The sequence below is a fragment of a genome, unplaced genomic scaffold, assembly GCF_019419815.1.
Source record: "Pyrus x bretschneideri cultivar Hongxiangsu unplaced genomic scaffold, Pyrus_bretschneideri_v1 Contig1, whole genome shotgun sequence".
Taxonomy (NCBI): domain Eukaryota; kingdom Viridiplantae; phylum Streptophyta; class Magnoliopsida; order Rosales; family Rosaceae; genus Pyrus; species Pyrus x bretschneideri.
This window is the reverse complement of record NW_025999390.1, coordinates 1052342-1068958: the sequence shown is the minus strand read 5'-3', so window position 1 is coordinate 1068958 and position 16617 is coordinate 1052342. Positions and strand designations below refer to the sequence as shown.

Sequence of the window (16617 nt, the reverse complement as noted above, 5' to 3'; positions counted from 1 at the left end):
ATAAGACTATTTGGTGCTCGATCTCTTTGCTCCCAAAGGCTACAACGAGCAGGATAACTTTTTCCTGAAACCCTAATTTATGTTCCCCTCTCTGGTGCAAACTCGTGGAGAGTGGAACCCAGCTCTCCCCCCACCATGCACCCCACTTTGTTCCTTTTTATCCTTTTCCGTGCCTCAAACTCATAGGCGCTGTACTCTCTCTCGTCTCCCGCACTATTATTGTTACTATCATTTGGTGCCCACGAGAAGCAGTACACCATTATTGTCTGCAACTGCAAGCTCTCGAATATCAACCTCACCATGCATCTGTAATATTTTATCATATTAGTTGTTTTTGCATCTTCCTGTGGGTAGAAAGATAAAGGTTCTTTGCCTGTGTGCACAAAACACCTAATATTTATGCAGAAAACCCACTAATTTGGTAGGGTTAGTCTCTCACCGACGAATTTCTGATGTTTGGAACCCGAAACAAATTAAATTTATTATAATCCAAAACCTTAACCCAAACAAATATAGTTTGATCCCATGCATACATTCATTAAGCCTTGTCCTAGCTAGTGACAAATAATTCACTCATAATATCACTCATAATCTTAAGATAGAGAAAAGAAAAAAAAAAACTATTTTCGGATTACATCCAAGAAATTGCCCTTTGATCAATACCTAGAGACATTGCAGACTGCACTAGATCGATCTTGTAAACATTATTATATTACATTCAAGATTTTGGGGACCCCAGTCTAGGAATTAATAAACAAAGTCAAAGGAGATTATTGTCGAATATTGTAGAGGAAGCATTGAGATTACTGTGTTTGTTCGTCAAATAATGATTAATTAGTAGTTAAACACACATAAGTATACTCTACGAAAAGCACTAATATAGGAATATATATTAACATCTGAGCCGACTTCTATTTTCTAATAAAATAGGCGGCTCCAATGGTAGAAACGATGCACTAGCAGAAAAATTCGGAAAGACATTAAGAATGGAATAGTGAATCGATGGTATGCCCAGTAAATTTCAGATTTGAGTTTAGGTGGTGCAACATATTTGGATGCTCCCTTGGCATCTTAAACTTATTATAGACGATATTAAATGGTTGGCTTCTAGATTTTAGCATATCAATTGGAAGCATATTTACAGGGAAGTAAATTTCGTGACGAACACATTAGTTCATATAGGCCTCATTGTTGCCAACCCTCATTTTTGAGATTATTGTCTTTCATTTTCGGCTATGGAGACCATTAATTTTGAGTGTATTGGAAACGGTTGTATTAGACCATCTCCAAAAGAAATGTCAAATTATAAGAGTCAAATTACAATTGATAGCTGATGTGATAATTTGAAGTTTTATGTTAAATTTTGTATTTTTCCAACCGAATTGTTAAATGTTATTTTATTATTTAAATAGAGTTTTAAATGGTTGCATTTGTTAAAAAAATGTTGAAACAAAATTTTCTATGGTTGAAATGTTAGTGGAATAAGGGATCCACTATTAAAATGAATTAAAAATAAATTTAATATTGATGTCAAATTTGACTCTAAATCACAAAGTCTTCAAATTCAGTTAGCAAATAACACTTCAGTTGAATAGACTTTTGATATCAAATATGCACAATAACATTCCACCTAGAATCTTTGATATCTCTTTTAGAAATGCTATTAGAGGTTTTAAGTTTTAATAAATTTCTTCTTCATAAAAAAATAAAAAAAAAAAAAAATCAGATTTGCGTCCAGCATAAAATAATTTAAATGACGGTATTGTCCTTAATCTACTACTTTTATACCACCCTCATCCCTGGGATTCCGTCTGCTACATTCAGGCGTCACGTTCCATCCTGTATCAATAAAAAGGGCATAACTTCTCATGCTTACGAACTGTTAGCTAGACGGTTAAATCTGGTGGTACTTAACGATGAAAGAGAGGTAAAAATCATCGTTTATTTTCTTATATCAATAAGCGTAATCTCCAAAAATAAATCATACAAGTTGAAAAACTTCTCATTAATAATAAATGAAATAAAATTGACGATTTATCATAAGATTATTGCTTACTTTCGTTCTGTTCAACATAAAAATGAATTAAATAATATTTTATAAAATTAATTTATTGATGATTCACCGTAAGATTACTTGTTATTATAACTGTCTCTTTGTTCAACACAAAAAAATATCTCTAAATTAAATAATATTCTATAAACTAATCTTTAAAATCTTAACTACATTAATAAAATTTTCTTTGTCAATCAAAAGAGGGTAAAAAAATAATTTTGTCTTCTATCACAAAACAAAATCATGGACAGTATAGTAAATTCACACAAACTAAATTTTACAGTTTTTTTTTCAAAACCTCACCCAAAGGTGATTCTATCATCCTCTAATTTTGAAGGGGAAAAAAAAACTTCTCTCTCTCTAATCCACATTTCTTTTTTCTCCATTTCTCCTTTCCATTTTAAAATAAAACTAAAAACTATTGTCATGCACAAAGTATGGGGCATATGCTAATGTTGATAAAAATAATTAATCGTAACAATTTTGATGCTTATACGTAAAATACTGTCACATACGGGGTATTTTTCTCAAGTACTCAACAACAAAAAATTGAAAAAAAAAAAAAAAAAAAAGAGGAAAACCGGTCAGTAAAATTCATAAAAAAATAAAAAAATAGTTTATGGTGTCACTGCCCACCAGCTGGAATTGGACAGTTGTGGAAATTTCTTACACACTTCACATGCCTTATCAGTCTCCCCACCAACCCCTCAATTTGTAGAAGAATGGTTGGAGGAGATTCCAAGGCCCTTTACTTTTTCAACCTTTTTTTTTCCTAATTTTCTTCATTTTTTAATCTAATTTCCAATTTCTTTCGGTTTTCTTTTGGGATTTTTTATTGCATTTTCCTTCTATAAATTGACCCCTCCATTCCTTCACTAACCTCTTCCTCCTTCCTTCTCTCCCTCCTCTTTATTTTACGTATCGTAGTCTGAGGCCCTGAGATTAAATTCTCCTTCTGTGTTCTTTGTTTTTCTTAAGGGCCGAGGCTCTGTTGGTTTTGTTTTTTGTTTTTTCCAGCAATTACTGGGTGTTTTTTGCTTTATTTTGGGTGTTGATTTCTGGGTTTTTGCTGTTATATCTTGGGTCTTTGTGTTTCCGCTGAAAATCTGGAAATATAAATGCTGAAAATCTGGATCTTGATGTTTGAGATTAATGTCGCCAGTTCTCAGTGAAATCCTTCGTTCCGGGTTTATGGTAGATTCCTCCCTCCGGCGCAGAACCCACCTTGTCCAATCTTTCTCCGTCATCTTCCTCTACTGGTTTTATGTTTTCTCAGAAATTAGCTCCCTAAGATATACCTAGATTATATATATTCGTGTATAATTATCTGAATAATTTAGTATTTAATCTAAGTTTTTATTTAAGTCTTCATATATTTCTATGGCTTCTTCAAGCGGAAATTCCTCTGGTTCCGCTCAGCTTCAGAACTTTGCCTCTGAAGGGGATCTGCATCGTCCGGTGGATCAAAGAAAGAGAAAACGGATGCAATCGAACCGCGAATCGGCGCGGCGGTCGCGGATGCGGAAGCAGCAGCACCTGGACGATCTGATGGCGCAGGTCGCCCAGCTGCGGAAGGAGAACAACCAAATCCTGACCAGCATAAACATCACCACCCAGCACTTCATGAATGTCGAGTCGGAAAACTCGGTCTTGAAAGCGCAGATGGGGGAGCTCAGCCAGAGACTGGAGTCCCTCGACGAGATCCTCGGTTACATCAACGGCGGCGTCGGCCACGGCGCAGGCTTTGAAACCACCCCTGTTGCCGATCACAACAGTTTAATAAACCCTTGGAATATGCTTCATGTGAACCAACCAATCATGGCCACTGCTGACATGCTTCACCAATACTATTAATTAATCAAAGGCCATGATGACAACAAAAAAATTTATACCCACCGAAAAAATGTCACTTCAGCGGTATTCTGAAACCATTAACGTATAGTTATGTGTTTTAGTTATTTTATTTAGTAAGATGTAAATGGTTCTGAATACCGTCGATGTAATTGGTTCTGAATACCGTCACAGTGACGTCGGTTATTAGTGGTTGGTGGTGTTTGGAATTGCATCATAGTCTCAAATGAGTGGAGAGGAAGAGAACAACTCCTTTTTGTTTTTGTAATCAGATATTAATATTAGAAGCCAAAATATGATCACTGTGATGGAGAAGGGCAAAAGTGAGAGGGACCACGGAGAAGTGGGTTCTGGAATTTGTAATGTGTATTATGGTGTGAAGGCTAAAATTATCGATGTAAATTTCTATATTAATATTAAATGAGTTGCCGACTGTTTGTGTACTATTTTTATTTTATTTTTCTTGTTTTTGTTTGAATATTTGTGGTACTTTTGACTTGTTAATCAACACTCAAAATGTCTGACAATATCTAAATTGAAAGATCACGCCCGAGTGTTGGTTGCTTTCAGAGAGTTGGTTGCAAGTTAAAACAAGTAATTATTACACTTCCACAAGTTATTTGGTTCGTCCAATACGGGCAGATAACGCTTTATGGCAGTTGTTGCAATGGCGAAATGTAATTACGTTTAGGACATCAAAACGGAAGTTTGATCCTCATCCATTTTATTTTTCCTCTAATAATTAACAATTTAAACTAATAACGCTATCGTTTGTGTAAGAAAATTTGATTACTTGAATTTTCAATAAATTTCCAATAATCAATTAGTTTTCTTTGACACAAAATAACTCAATTAGGAAATAAAAATAATAATAACTGAATTAGGTTAGTCCTCCAACAATTGATAATGTTAATGTGAATAATATTTGACCATCTTTACTATCTAATGTTGTACCTTTCTCCACATTTTGGTTAAGACTAATACCATAAAATAAGGCTTTTTTAAAAGCCTTATTTATACGGTAGCTTTTACAAAAATTCATTCAAATTAAACTTTTTTTTTTAAATTATTCTGAGTAAATTTTATAGGAAACGTTTTTCAATTAATTGTGAGATGGTCCCAAATAATTGATTAGAATCGTGTTAAGTTACTAATTGTGCACATGTGAGCACTCCTGCATATATGCATGTATATAAGTATAAGAGTGAGATTTGATACATTTTCGTATTAACATTTCAAACTGTTCATACAAAACTTGAGTTTTTTTTTTATAGTATTTCTTTCATTGCAAGTATACGTATAAAAGATTCCAAAAGGGAAAACAAAGGGAAAATAAATGGAGAACTTGTGGTTGTCGCCATGTTATCTTCCTTAAGACAAGAAGAAAGATATGATTTGCTTCGTATTAAATGAATTTTCATATTTATTTGGTCCCTCATTGGGTCCATCATTTTATAAACCATCAAATTCCTCCAACGTTCAAATACTTGCGGTGGAGATTCAAATAAATGTTTTCTTTTGGCTTGTTTTGAATTATTTATTTGGTATTTCTAAATATTTTTATGAATTTCTCATATGTATTTTACTGCTCTGTTCTTGATTATATATATATATATATATATATGTGTGTGTGTGTTAATAATATGACAAATAATATATCATAGGAGACAAAATGTCCTCTTTTCCATGTTTGGATGTTGTGCCAATCACTAGATCAAGTAATTTGAATTTTTAAAATTTCATTTAACGGATAAAAGTTATTATAGCTTTAAAAGGTCAAAACAGATGAACCGTTAGATGAAATTTCAAATGTCCAGATCACTTGATCCGGTAATCTTGATGAAAGAGGTACGAAGAGATCTCTTCTCATTTGACCAATGATTTTGCCTTGGTTCATTGTATTTTGTGATTTAGATTTCTTCTAAAAGATCTAAACACTTGCATGTCGATATTGCTTCCACCCAGGAATCTAGATTTGAATAAATGAAATTATAAGATAAAAAATTATATAAATTTTACGTGTTAAAAAAATATGTAAACGACATATAATTGGTAGATTAATATTTTTATGAATTTCTCATATGATTTGGATCCTCTTCGGATCCCCTCCCTAGGGATTTCGGGGATCAAGGCATAAGGATCGTTCATCAAAGATCGTGCGGTCACAATTAAATGATTTTTATATTTTTAAAAGTAAAACAATATCGTTTTGAGTAAAAAATATTTAATTATAACCACATGATCTTTGATAAACAATCCTTGTGTCTTGATCCCTGGGATCTACAGGAAGGGATCCGGAGAGGATCCAAATCCTTTCTCACATGTATTTTACTGCTCTGTTCTCGGTGATATATATATATATATATATATATATATATATATATGTATGTATGTATATGTTAATAACATATCATAGGAGACAAAATGTCCTCTTTTCCATGTTTGGATGTTGTGCCAATCGGTGCTGGCTATTAGCTCCAATTTGATTATTTGACCAGAGAAGATATCTTCTTCGTATGTTTTTCATCAAAATCATCGGATCAAGTAATCTGAATTTTTGAAATTTCATTAAACGGTTAAAAATTATTATAACTTTAAATAGTTAAAACAGATGAACCGTTTGATGAAATTTTAAAGAACTGGATCACTTAATTCGGTAGCCTTGGTAGAAGAAATCTCAGATCTCTTCTCATTTGACTAATGATTTTGCCTTGGTTCATTGTATTTTGTGATTTAGATTTCTGCTAAAAGATCAGGACACTTGCACGTTGATATTGCTTCCACCCAATCAGGAATCTAGATTTGAATAAATGAAATTATCAGATAAAAAATTATATAATTTTTACGTGTTAAAAAAAAAAAAGTAAACGACGTATAATTGGTAGATTAATAACACAAGATAAGAGTGTGATCTTGCTACTAATGATACAAAGCATGAATGAACTATTTCTTTACTATCTAGGTAATTAGATCATATTGATGACGGTATTACCTAGAATATTAGATTATTAATCAATGTTATATTCTAGCTGTATAACATCATCCGTATATACTATAAATTTTGAACGGATAACACCCACGTAATTTACCTATACTTTTCCACTAAAAAATTCCTCGTAATCATGGTGCACCTATAACCTCAACAAAGTGTGATTGGAGCAAAATATAAAATGGAGGGACAACATTGGAATTGGAAGGTAGGCAAAGTAGGAACTTCAAACTCTAGCATATGCTAGATTTTTCAGAATCAAGAAGGAAAACCCAGATTCTTTTCTTTCTGCTCGATTCAGATGGGGTTGACATGGAATGTCCCTCTTGTTTTATTTTAATTTATTAGACACTTGATTATCCACGTAATTTCTACATATATTAAAATATCTAAATAGCGTGTGCGATGGAACTTCTTTTCCTTGGTCCTTCCATTAATTAATTTTATAGAAAAAGATAACAAGAAAAGTAAGACGACGAGAGGGAAGGAGCTTTCATCCTTTCGATTTAACCAAGATAAAACCAGTAGTAATTAACTTTAATTTTAAGCTCTATATATGTATATAGTATTGTAATTTCACAAGCATATAACTACAGTTTAACGATATTTTTTTTCACTTAATTAGGAGGAATAGTTTAAATATCGTAGATAACGAATTCGATACTAAATTTTGTGACTAATCATAGTATAACTGAATCAAAGTTCTCATTTAATGTAAATATCGTAGTATTGAAAAGAAAAGAAAAATCATATTGTAAATAGTAATGAAATTACGTAGGGTCATTGAAGGAAGTTGGTCAATTAGGTGGACAATATATTTAACAATGGTGGAATATTATCTTAGAAAAAGAGGAAGTAAAGAAGGATGATGAAATCATTTGTCACGCCTTCGCTGTATAATATTGTAATTATAATTAAGTTTAAACAAGAAGACGATGAAAGCATCTTTTTATTAGCAGCCAGTAATTAAAAGCCACTGGAGATTATCATTTTCTCCATCATATTTGATGACTTTTGGTGTAGTGGGAAGCCAGTTATTTATATAAATAAATGGCTTATTGTTTTTGAACAGAGGTTAGTGATCATCTAATTGTAAGCAAAGGGTTTTGGGTCGTTGTTTACATTTTAAAGTAAATAGTTAATTACAACAAGAAACAAGCTAGGGCAGACTATAATAACTAATCTACGTTATATAGATTTCCTCCAGAAAAAAAGAAATCCTTAGTTGGGTATGACGAATATAATGAGCCGTTTTTAACATTCGAAAACAGTCAACCTTCACTTTCTGTATTGAGAGAAAACGTGAACGACTAAACTTATTATATTTCATAAATAAAAACGTTCTTCTCACGTAATGAAATGATCGTAAATGTAAAAGAAAAAACATATACATGTTTTAAGATTTCTCTAGTGTAGCCAATATTCAAACGATCATAGTCAATAACTTGAGTGGAACCACGAGCTAGTGGCCCAGTAGTAAATGACGGATTGCGATGCTTCATTCAAACTAAAAACTGGAGGTCTCGGGTTAGAAACTCGCTGTTGGTGTGGAAGCTAGACTTGTGACCAATGGGAGGTTGAAATGCCTCTATAAGTCTTCATGACCTCCAAAAATGGTAGATAACCGTGACTTGTCACCGGTTGTCCCCTTTTTGAATTTTTTTTTTTAAATAACTGGACTGGCTGATGTAAATTGAGTTTATCGAAGTTAGGTTTTACAATATGTGATATAAAATGCACCCATGCCTTTCCAAACCAACCCTTAGGAACTTCCATTCCATTTGATATTTTTAAGAGAGTTTTAACGAAACACTCTCGGTATTGTTCACTTTAACAAAAAAAATCATATTTTTACCTTTTCCTGGTACTATTTACTACACATTTATTTGTCATTTTTCATTAAACTAAAGTTTTTTTTTTGAACTTTTCGTTAGTTTTCTTTATTTTTAACCCATTAAATTAATGGCGGTGTCTAGAAAATTTTGATCATTGGATCGAATGGATTGAAAAATATCAATAGATAAGAATCAACAAGAGTGTGTGAGAAGTAAAAGAGGTGTGTGAATAACACTATCCAAACTAATTTGATGACAATGAAGTAGGGGCCACCTCTCCAACGTAAGATTTGGTTTTATTGTTTTTTTTTTCTTCAGTTTATATGCTTTTTGGAAAGGGAATATTTCTACTCATCATGCTCACCATTACTGTTAGATGAGTGTAAACAACACAAATTTTAAAATTTAAATTCATATAGCGGTGATAAATAAGACGATGAGTATTACTACCAACAGAGAGTAGTGAATAAAAAATGCAGTATGTTGAAAATGGATTGCAACTAACAAGCATGAAAGGCAACACAAAAAAAACGGTGCTGTGATGTGAGATTAATAACGATATGAATCTTATCTTAGGGAGTCGGGGACAATGTTAATTCAACAAAATTTTAATAGGTTGATGTTTACATCTTTGAAGTCATCGACACTGTTCTATGAAAGTGTGTAGGGTTTTCTTATCTACAAAGTAGAAACATCGTTTTAGGTTGGAATATCGCGCATGATACTTTGTTTTCCCGTTGGGGAGAGGACGACAATGGAGCCTTCATCATCCATTTGCTAATTAATTAAATAAATTTAATCAATTTCATTCAAATACTATATTAAGGTATTCCCCTATAATACTTCAGGTGCTAATGAAATTATTTTAGTGAAATTTAACTGTCTTAATTCCCGGACGATCGCGCCCTAACCATGACAAGAAATTCTATGCACACAAGATGTTATGGATATGTTATCTCAAGCGGATTCATAATTTCTGTACGTGAAAGTTAAAAGCACATAGTAATGAATGATCGGGTGAGATACATGACTTATATAATATGAGGTGGGTCATGTAACGGTTATCTTTAACCAAAATGGTCATAAGACTGGCATAACTCATCGCATTGGTCGCTGAGATTTAAAAATTGATAGAAGTGGTCACTGAAATTGCCCACCGTTAATCATTTGATCATTCCGTGAAAAAACTCCGTTGAATTGAGAGCATTTTTGTCAAATCAAACCCTCCAGTTGAACTAGTGGTTTCTTCTAATTAACCTTTTTTATTTTTTTTCACAGAATGGTCAAAACGATTGACAGTGGTTATGTAATATGTGCAAAAAGTGAGACACAACCTCAAGATAGAAATTGAATTGTATTTGAATGAACTGGGGAGGTAAAGCTAGCTAGGTCAACCCAACCCTACCCTAATTAAAAAAATAAAATTAAAGTCAAGTTGGGTTTAAGCGGGTTCAAAGTTCATTCTAACTCACGCGATCAATTTAAAAATCAGATTGAGTATGGACGAATTCAAGTTGTCTCAACCCAATCACTGCATCCCAGGTGCAAATGAATTTCTCTGCCCCAACCAACCATCCAAAATATCAGAGTGCAAATCAACCCAAACCCACCCTCCCACAGAAATAAAAAAGTACAGGAAATCCAAATGGGCACAAACCCAGCTGATTCAATTACAACACTTACACAAATGCTGCTTTAACAAAAACTAATTTCGGATTTTCGAAAATAAATACTTCGGCTAACAAGTTTTCACCTCGTACAACAAATTCCAAACAATGCAACGACAACATTCTTTAAGAGTTTCTCTTCGGCTTTCGTTCGCTCTATTAGTCATATGGAATTTGAATATACGCAGCATCGCAGACGAAGGGGATATCAGCGTACATGCCAGCAAGAGCACAACGTATGGCTTCCAACACGGTGAAAAGGTAAGCAAATGCAATGGCCGTCCAAAAGTGCATCCCAACCTTACCCCAGTAGACAGCATGTGGCATCCAACGGCTCACAGTCCCTATCACCTGCAAGGCAATTTCCAACAGCATGCCCATCACCACATGAAATCTGAAGAAATGAGGCCATTCCTTTCTCCTCACAACTCCCAGATATGCAACGAAGAAGTATGCCATCAAGAACCAGCTGGGCAACCTCCAATGGCTCCGAGGAAAGGGTATGTTAAGAATTCAAAGTCCTCCAGGAAAGGGTGTAGATGATACGCTGTCTCAGCATACATCCATGTCTCGTGTAGGGGCATCAAATAGGGGAGACAGGCTAACGTCCTCCACCACCACTTTGGCTTCTTAGTCATGGGAGGGAACCGAAAACTGTATGGAACATCCTTAGATGCTTGAGGGGCCATACGAGATTTGCATCCTCTTTGCAATGCGGGGATTGCACGTAACAAGCTACCGTGATCCCCACTTAAAAATGGGCTTGATGCAGCACAAGGGTTCAGAGGTGGCATAACTACAACAAAAACAATGTCGAATCAAAACCATGACTCGACTCATCATATGGATTGGCAAATGGTCCGTCAAATTCCAATTGAGCAGATAAACAGATAGGATTGAGAACTACATAATCGCATACCGGAATTAAACAATCAGGACATTCACAATGCAATATACAACCGCAACTTACCTTCCTGCCGAGCTCTCCACGAACTGACGCATGGAAAAGCAGCCGCCTTAGTTCGAAAACATGGAGCACATGACACCCCGAAATTCACAGAACTGCACCCGGCGGGCATGGCGCATCCATTCGGAATCATTGCCAAGTACCTGATTCCATAAAACCCAATTTCACAAGTGGAAAACGTAATCCAGATAAAGGGATATGATTTTTCTCCAATTTCTACAGTTACTAATTTACAATGCAGCCCAGTAAACGCAAAACATGCAGAAATCCATCAGCTTGGAATAAGGAATAAGATATGAACCCTAAATTTAGTTCCAGGAAAAAACAGAGAAATGAAATTATGTGCTACCCAAAAGCCCTAATTTCATATGATAAATGAGGAAAAGAGATTACCTAGAACAGGGAAGCTGGGGAACCAGAGCCGCAGCACCCTCTTAAGATTGCGCAACTTCAATCGAATTTTTTAGGGTTTTCCGATTAATTTCTTGTTGCCGTTGGTAGAGATGAGAGACTGTATCTTGTTCTCAAGGGTGAAGATTGATGAGAGAGAGAAAGCAACGAGCCGGATAGAGAAACAAACACTGAGGCTGACGGCCCGGGCTGTGGATCAGGACAAACCCGGCCCGTTTGGAGATGATGCGGGTTATTCATAAGCCGTATGTTTACTTGGGCCAGTTGGGCTCAGTGTAGCCCAAACGCTCATTCACGTGTGACGACTTTTGTGCGTAAACCTTAGCACGTGGATATTGTGCGTAACAGCTAACACGTGGACAATTCTCATTAGGTGATGTGAGAGCACATGCAACTAACTAAAAATGAACAATGTTGGAAGTGTTTCGTTAAATTTTTTTTTTTTTTTTTTTTTTTACGTCTAATATTTGAAACACACTGAAAAATGACTCCGTCATCACTTTCATAACATTTCATACGCAAACAAATTTACATTATACAAAATTATATGTATACACCATTGATGAATTCGAATTCAATGTCCAAGATGTTCTCTAGATTTTGATTTCCTGGTATCCATATCACTTTCTCTTAAATTGACCTAATCTGCCACATATGATACAAAACGAATCGCAAAAGTGTCCTGCAAGTTAAGAATCGGAGCGGCTCTTTGCTTTCTGCAACACCTCCCTTAGAACCGAAGCGATCCTCTGTGCCATGTGTGGTTCCAAAAATCTTTCCTTCACTCTCTCGTAACCTTTCTTGCCCATTGTCAACCTCCTCTCTACATGCGTCGCCAATTTCACAATGTTACTTGTCAGTGATGCCGTACCTTCTTTACCCACAGGATGCAGCAGTCCTGTCGTGCCATTCACGACAATCTCCATGGTGCCCCCAGCTGCTGTGCCCTGGAGCCGCTCAAATGAATTCGAGAACACGATTAATTGGAAAGTAAGATCCGAGAAATTAAGATAAAGAGATCTAAATAACTAGTAGATGATGCATCGGAAAACGAAGTACAGTTGTGTAGTAAAGGAAATACCAGCACAGGCAGCTGAAAAGCCATTGCTTCAATAGTTATCCTTCCAAAGCACTCTCCTCGGGCCTGCACATGATTACAGAGTTAAGCTTCTTATGTGATGATGCACGAACCAAAACCTGAATAGAACACTTATTCCATTGTACCTGAGAATTCTGAACAAGAACATCAATCGATGCCAGATAAGGAGCTACAGTAAGGGTTTTATTCACGAAGTGAACATGATCCTGAATCTTTTTCTCTATCACATAGTTGCGCAGTTCTGATTCATATTTTGTCTGCTTACTCATATCACTTCCCACTACTACTGCATGCATAGATGGCACCTGCAATTTCTTCTCCTTGATAATTTGCAGACTTTCATAAAAGGAACGAAGAAATAGATCCTGACCTTTTCCACGCGAAACACCTGCAGATTTACCACACATGGTCCTTTAGATTTGCAAAGATAAACAAGGAACAAAACTGGAAACTTATTACAGAGGTTTAGTTGCAGGAATTCAAAATTCAAAATACAGAGGTTTAGTTGCAGGAATTCAAATAACAAAGAAAGCATACTATTAACGATGGCAAAGAGTAGATCTTCATTTCGAACTCCAAGAGACTCTCGGACATGCTCACGAAGAACCCTCCTGGATACACTATCTTCAGCGATTTCCATTAGCTCCTTGCTATTTCCAAGGTGAACAACATAGGTTTCAGGCATTTTGATCCTACAGAGGGCAAACGAAACATATCATCCACAAATGATAACACAGCTTTCCAGAATAAGTATGAATGAATGATAGAATATGATGCATGCGATTTTATGCATTGTATCATTCTTCTTACCCTAAACGTTCCCGAGTCCTATTCTGCCAATATTCTGCTGTTGTATGTGAATCAATCATGGCACCTGCAACGAAAGGGAGGTGCTTAACATACTCCACTTTGAAATAATGCCCTCGCATTTCATGAATCCACCACAACACCTTTGGAAGAACACGAGGAACATTTTCCTTCAGAACAGCATCCAACCATTTTCCAGCAACAGCAGTATTTAAAACAACCAAATCAGCCTTAAGAGCTGCATCTATAGCTTTTTGACCCTTTGCGGGGAAGACCTAACAAGCATTGGAAAACACAAAATTAGAAAGGCACCAGTACAGGGACACCCAAGAAACAAAGAACTATATTCATAGTAACGGATGCTTCTCCCTGAATACACAACAATAGTAGAAAAAACAGAAAACGAGATCAAGAGGAGTGAGCAGTTAAGATTTTGCAAGCACAGACTCATATAGGAAATTTTGATTCCAAACGTTCAACCCCAGATGGAGGCATCAACTCTTTTTCATTGACATACCGGCTCCATTGCACATCAGAGGGCAAAGGACATGACTTTTGAGCAACTTGATCCGTTAGCAAAACTTTTACACCTGACGGTCCAATTTTCCAGCCACATTTGTTATGATCAATCGAAAAACTACCGTCTTAGTGACAGCAGAAATACAGCTCCACAATCCAGTATGCATAACTTGTACTCAATCGTTTACGAGTAACAACATCCCCCACCCAAAACAAAAACAAAAGATAAAAGTTTATTGTTTGAAAAATTTCGGTCACTCCAACTCGAATGCCAACAAAAAACCGTAACATAAATGCAATATATATTCTTAATTCCAAATTGCAAAACTCCTATGAAACCTAATACATATTTTTCGTATCGTATCCGTAGACCAATTTTGAGCAGCCAAGCAATGTCAGAGCATAAAGCACAAGTGAGCATATATTCGCAATGTAATGTTCGAACAAAAATTGATTAGAAATTGAAGTAATGTAGAGAAAGAGATGTCACCTGTACTCCTCGGTCCAGCATTTTGTTCTCCAAACTGTAAACCACCTCGCCGTCCTCCTCCGCCTTCTGATTCGTTATCCAAACAACCTCCGCCCCCACTCCTCTCAGCAAGAACGCCAGCTCCATCAGCAACAATGGACCTCCTGTTCCAATTTTTTTTTTACAGTTAAAAAAAGAGGGAAAATAAAATAAAATTGAAAAGATAGAAGCTTTTTCAATTTCCCATTTTTACTTTTTGCTTTACGATTTTCTGAGAAAATTAAAGATTTATACCGGAAAGGGAGAGCTCGTGGGAGACCAAGAGAACCAGCTTGGACTTCATAAAATCCAGAGGGTTCGGTCCGCCGGTCCCCGCGGCTCGACCGGCGGCGGAGTGGACCACCTCGGCGGTTCTATCACCTCCATCACCGAAACGACCACCAGTGTTCGCGCTGCACGAATCGAACGCAGTTCTCATAAAGAAAACCATGGCGGTGGAGAGTGAAAACAGTGCCAGAACCAGCAACGACCATTTCTTCTTCTGCACTCCCATCCATGGATTCGCCGGCTTCCCCATCAGTCTCTTACGATTGCATGAATGAATTTCATATGCTGTGAGTTTCGGATTCGGGGATTTGCATGCTCCGATCTGGAACGGCAAGAACAACAATGGCGAAGAATCGAAGAAGATTAAATCTGAGAAATTTTTAATTGCAGTAGTAGTTGAATTTTGATAATAATTTAGCAGCGGGTGGGTCTGTGGGCTCGACACGGCGACAGAGCCCCACAGGGCTTTTGGACTTAAAAGTTACGCCCGCATCTTTATTGCTTCTTTTGGGCTAACCATTTCTTGGGCTTCCCGTTCACGCTCATGTTTTTTTCCATTTTTTTTTGGGGGGTGGGGCCCAAATAATAGGGTTTAATCTGGTAAGATCAAACTCTTGAATGTTATTTGATAGAATAACTCGTTTGAAAGTATTTTTAAAACAAACAAAAAGGTTTTTGAAAATAATTTTTAGACCAATCTTTAGTAAAAATCTAATTGCGTCTTGGAAAAGCGTTTTAGAACACAAAATCAGTTTCACCTAAAACTCTTTCAGTCATTTTGAAAGTATTTCCAAACGAGCTCTAAAATGAATTGAGGCTACAATACTACGAAGCGGTGAATATTGTCCTCTGTTAAAATTGAATCAAAGGGTTCTAAGTGGTGGATTATTTGATAATGATTTAAGTTGAATGCTCTTACGAAACTCTATTTCTAAAACAAGAATAAAATACAAAGTTATAAAATATTTTCAGAAGTCTCAAAAATATCATATTTGACCATTTCTTCAAAATAACGCATCAGACATGGTTTTTCATATTTCTAAAAACCTTTTTTTGTTGATTTTACGCTTGTTTAACTGTTCCATGATTTGGATCACTCGTTGTTCTACATCATGTATTGCCACCTTTTCTCATCACTTAAGCTAATTCTAAGAACTTCACTTTGAAACTTTAGGATGTTAAGCGGTTGTTATCAACAACGATATTTTTAAAATATCAATAACAATTTTTTTACCAAAGTCGTATCGCAAATTAGAGACGATTAATGCATATTTTCAAAGTTTTAGAACTTGATGGATAAGGTTTTTTTCTTAATTTAATATGTTTAAGAGGAATTAGAGAAAGAGTAGGAACAAAAGAAAAGAAGAAAGAGGAAGCAAAGGTAATTAGCAAAAAGAACTTTAAGATTTCACCATCAAGCGTGCAAAGCCACGTGAAAAGTTGTCCATTGTGAATGGACAAGGAATCATACTTTGGTTTTTGTTTAAACAAGAATATGTATGTTCCTGGGAAAGGCATCAACCATCAAGAAAGAAAAGTACAAATGATTAAGATATGTGTTTTACTTTGCGTTTATCTGGAAAATTTGAGGCATTAAAGCAAAAAAAGCCCTTGAGAAATTAA

General features: G+C 35.5%; 3 protein-coding genes across 3 annotated transcripts; 1 reads left to right on the top strand and 2 right to left on the bottom strand.

The window, feature by feature from the left end:
• Positions 1-3036: 3036 nt before the first annotated feature.
• LOC125474305 (bZIP transcription factor 44-like) lies at positions 3037-4350 on the top strand. The gene has a single exon (XM_048577808.1). The coding sequence runs from the start codon at positions 3434-3436 to the stop codon at positions 3905-3907; it is 474 nt and encodes a 157-aa protein (XP_048433765.1). The 5' UTR covers positions 3037-3433; the 3' UTR covers positions 3908-4350.
• Positions 4351-10351: 6001 nt separating this feature from the next.
• Positions 10352-11916, bottom strand: LOC103928549 (protein TIC 20-I, chloroplastic). The gene is given in 4 exon segments (XM_009337617.3): positions 10352-10874; positions 10877-11191; positions 11366-11505; positions 11756-11916. Coding segments are annotated over 3 exon segments (765 nt in total). The 5' UTR covers positions 11496-11505; positions 11756-11916; the 3' UTR covers positions 10352-10554.
• A 335-nt stretch (positions 11917-12251) lies between these two features.
• On the bottom strand, positions 12252-15426 carry LOC103928532. The gene is made up of 7 exons (XM_009337586.3): positions 14962-15426; positions 14689-14831; positions 13683-13954; positions 13410-13564; positions 12998-13260; positions 12855-12917; positions 12252-12720 (listed from the first exon to the last, which is right to left on the bottom strand). The coding sequence occupies exons 1-7, from the start codon at positions 15242-15244 to the stop codon at positions 12463-12465; spliced, it is 1437 nt and encodes a 478-aa protein (XP_009335861.2). The 5' UTR covers positions 15245-15426; the 3' UTR covers positions 12252-12462.
• Positions 15427-16617: the final 1191 nt, after the last annotated feature.

Coding starts and splice junctions, on each gene's coding strand:
- LOC125474305 (XM_048577808.1), top strand. CDS start 3,434: ATGGCTTCTTCAAGCGGAAATTCCTCTGGTTCCGCTCAGCTTCAGAAC.
- LOC103928532 (XM_009337586.3), bottom strand. CDS start 15,244: ATGGGGAAGCCGGCGAATCCATGGATGGGAGTGCAGAAGAAGAAATGG. Junction 14,832..14,961: donor CCACGAGCTCTCCCTTTCCG/GTATAAATCTTT, acceptor AAATTGGAACAG/GAGGTCCATTGTTGCTGATG. Junction 13,955..14,688: donor TGCTGGACCGAGGAGTACAG/GTGACATCTCTT, acceptor AATGCTTGTTAG/GTCTTCCCCGCAAAGGGTCA.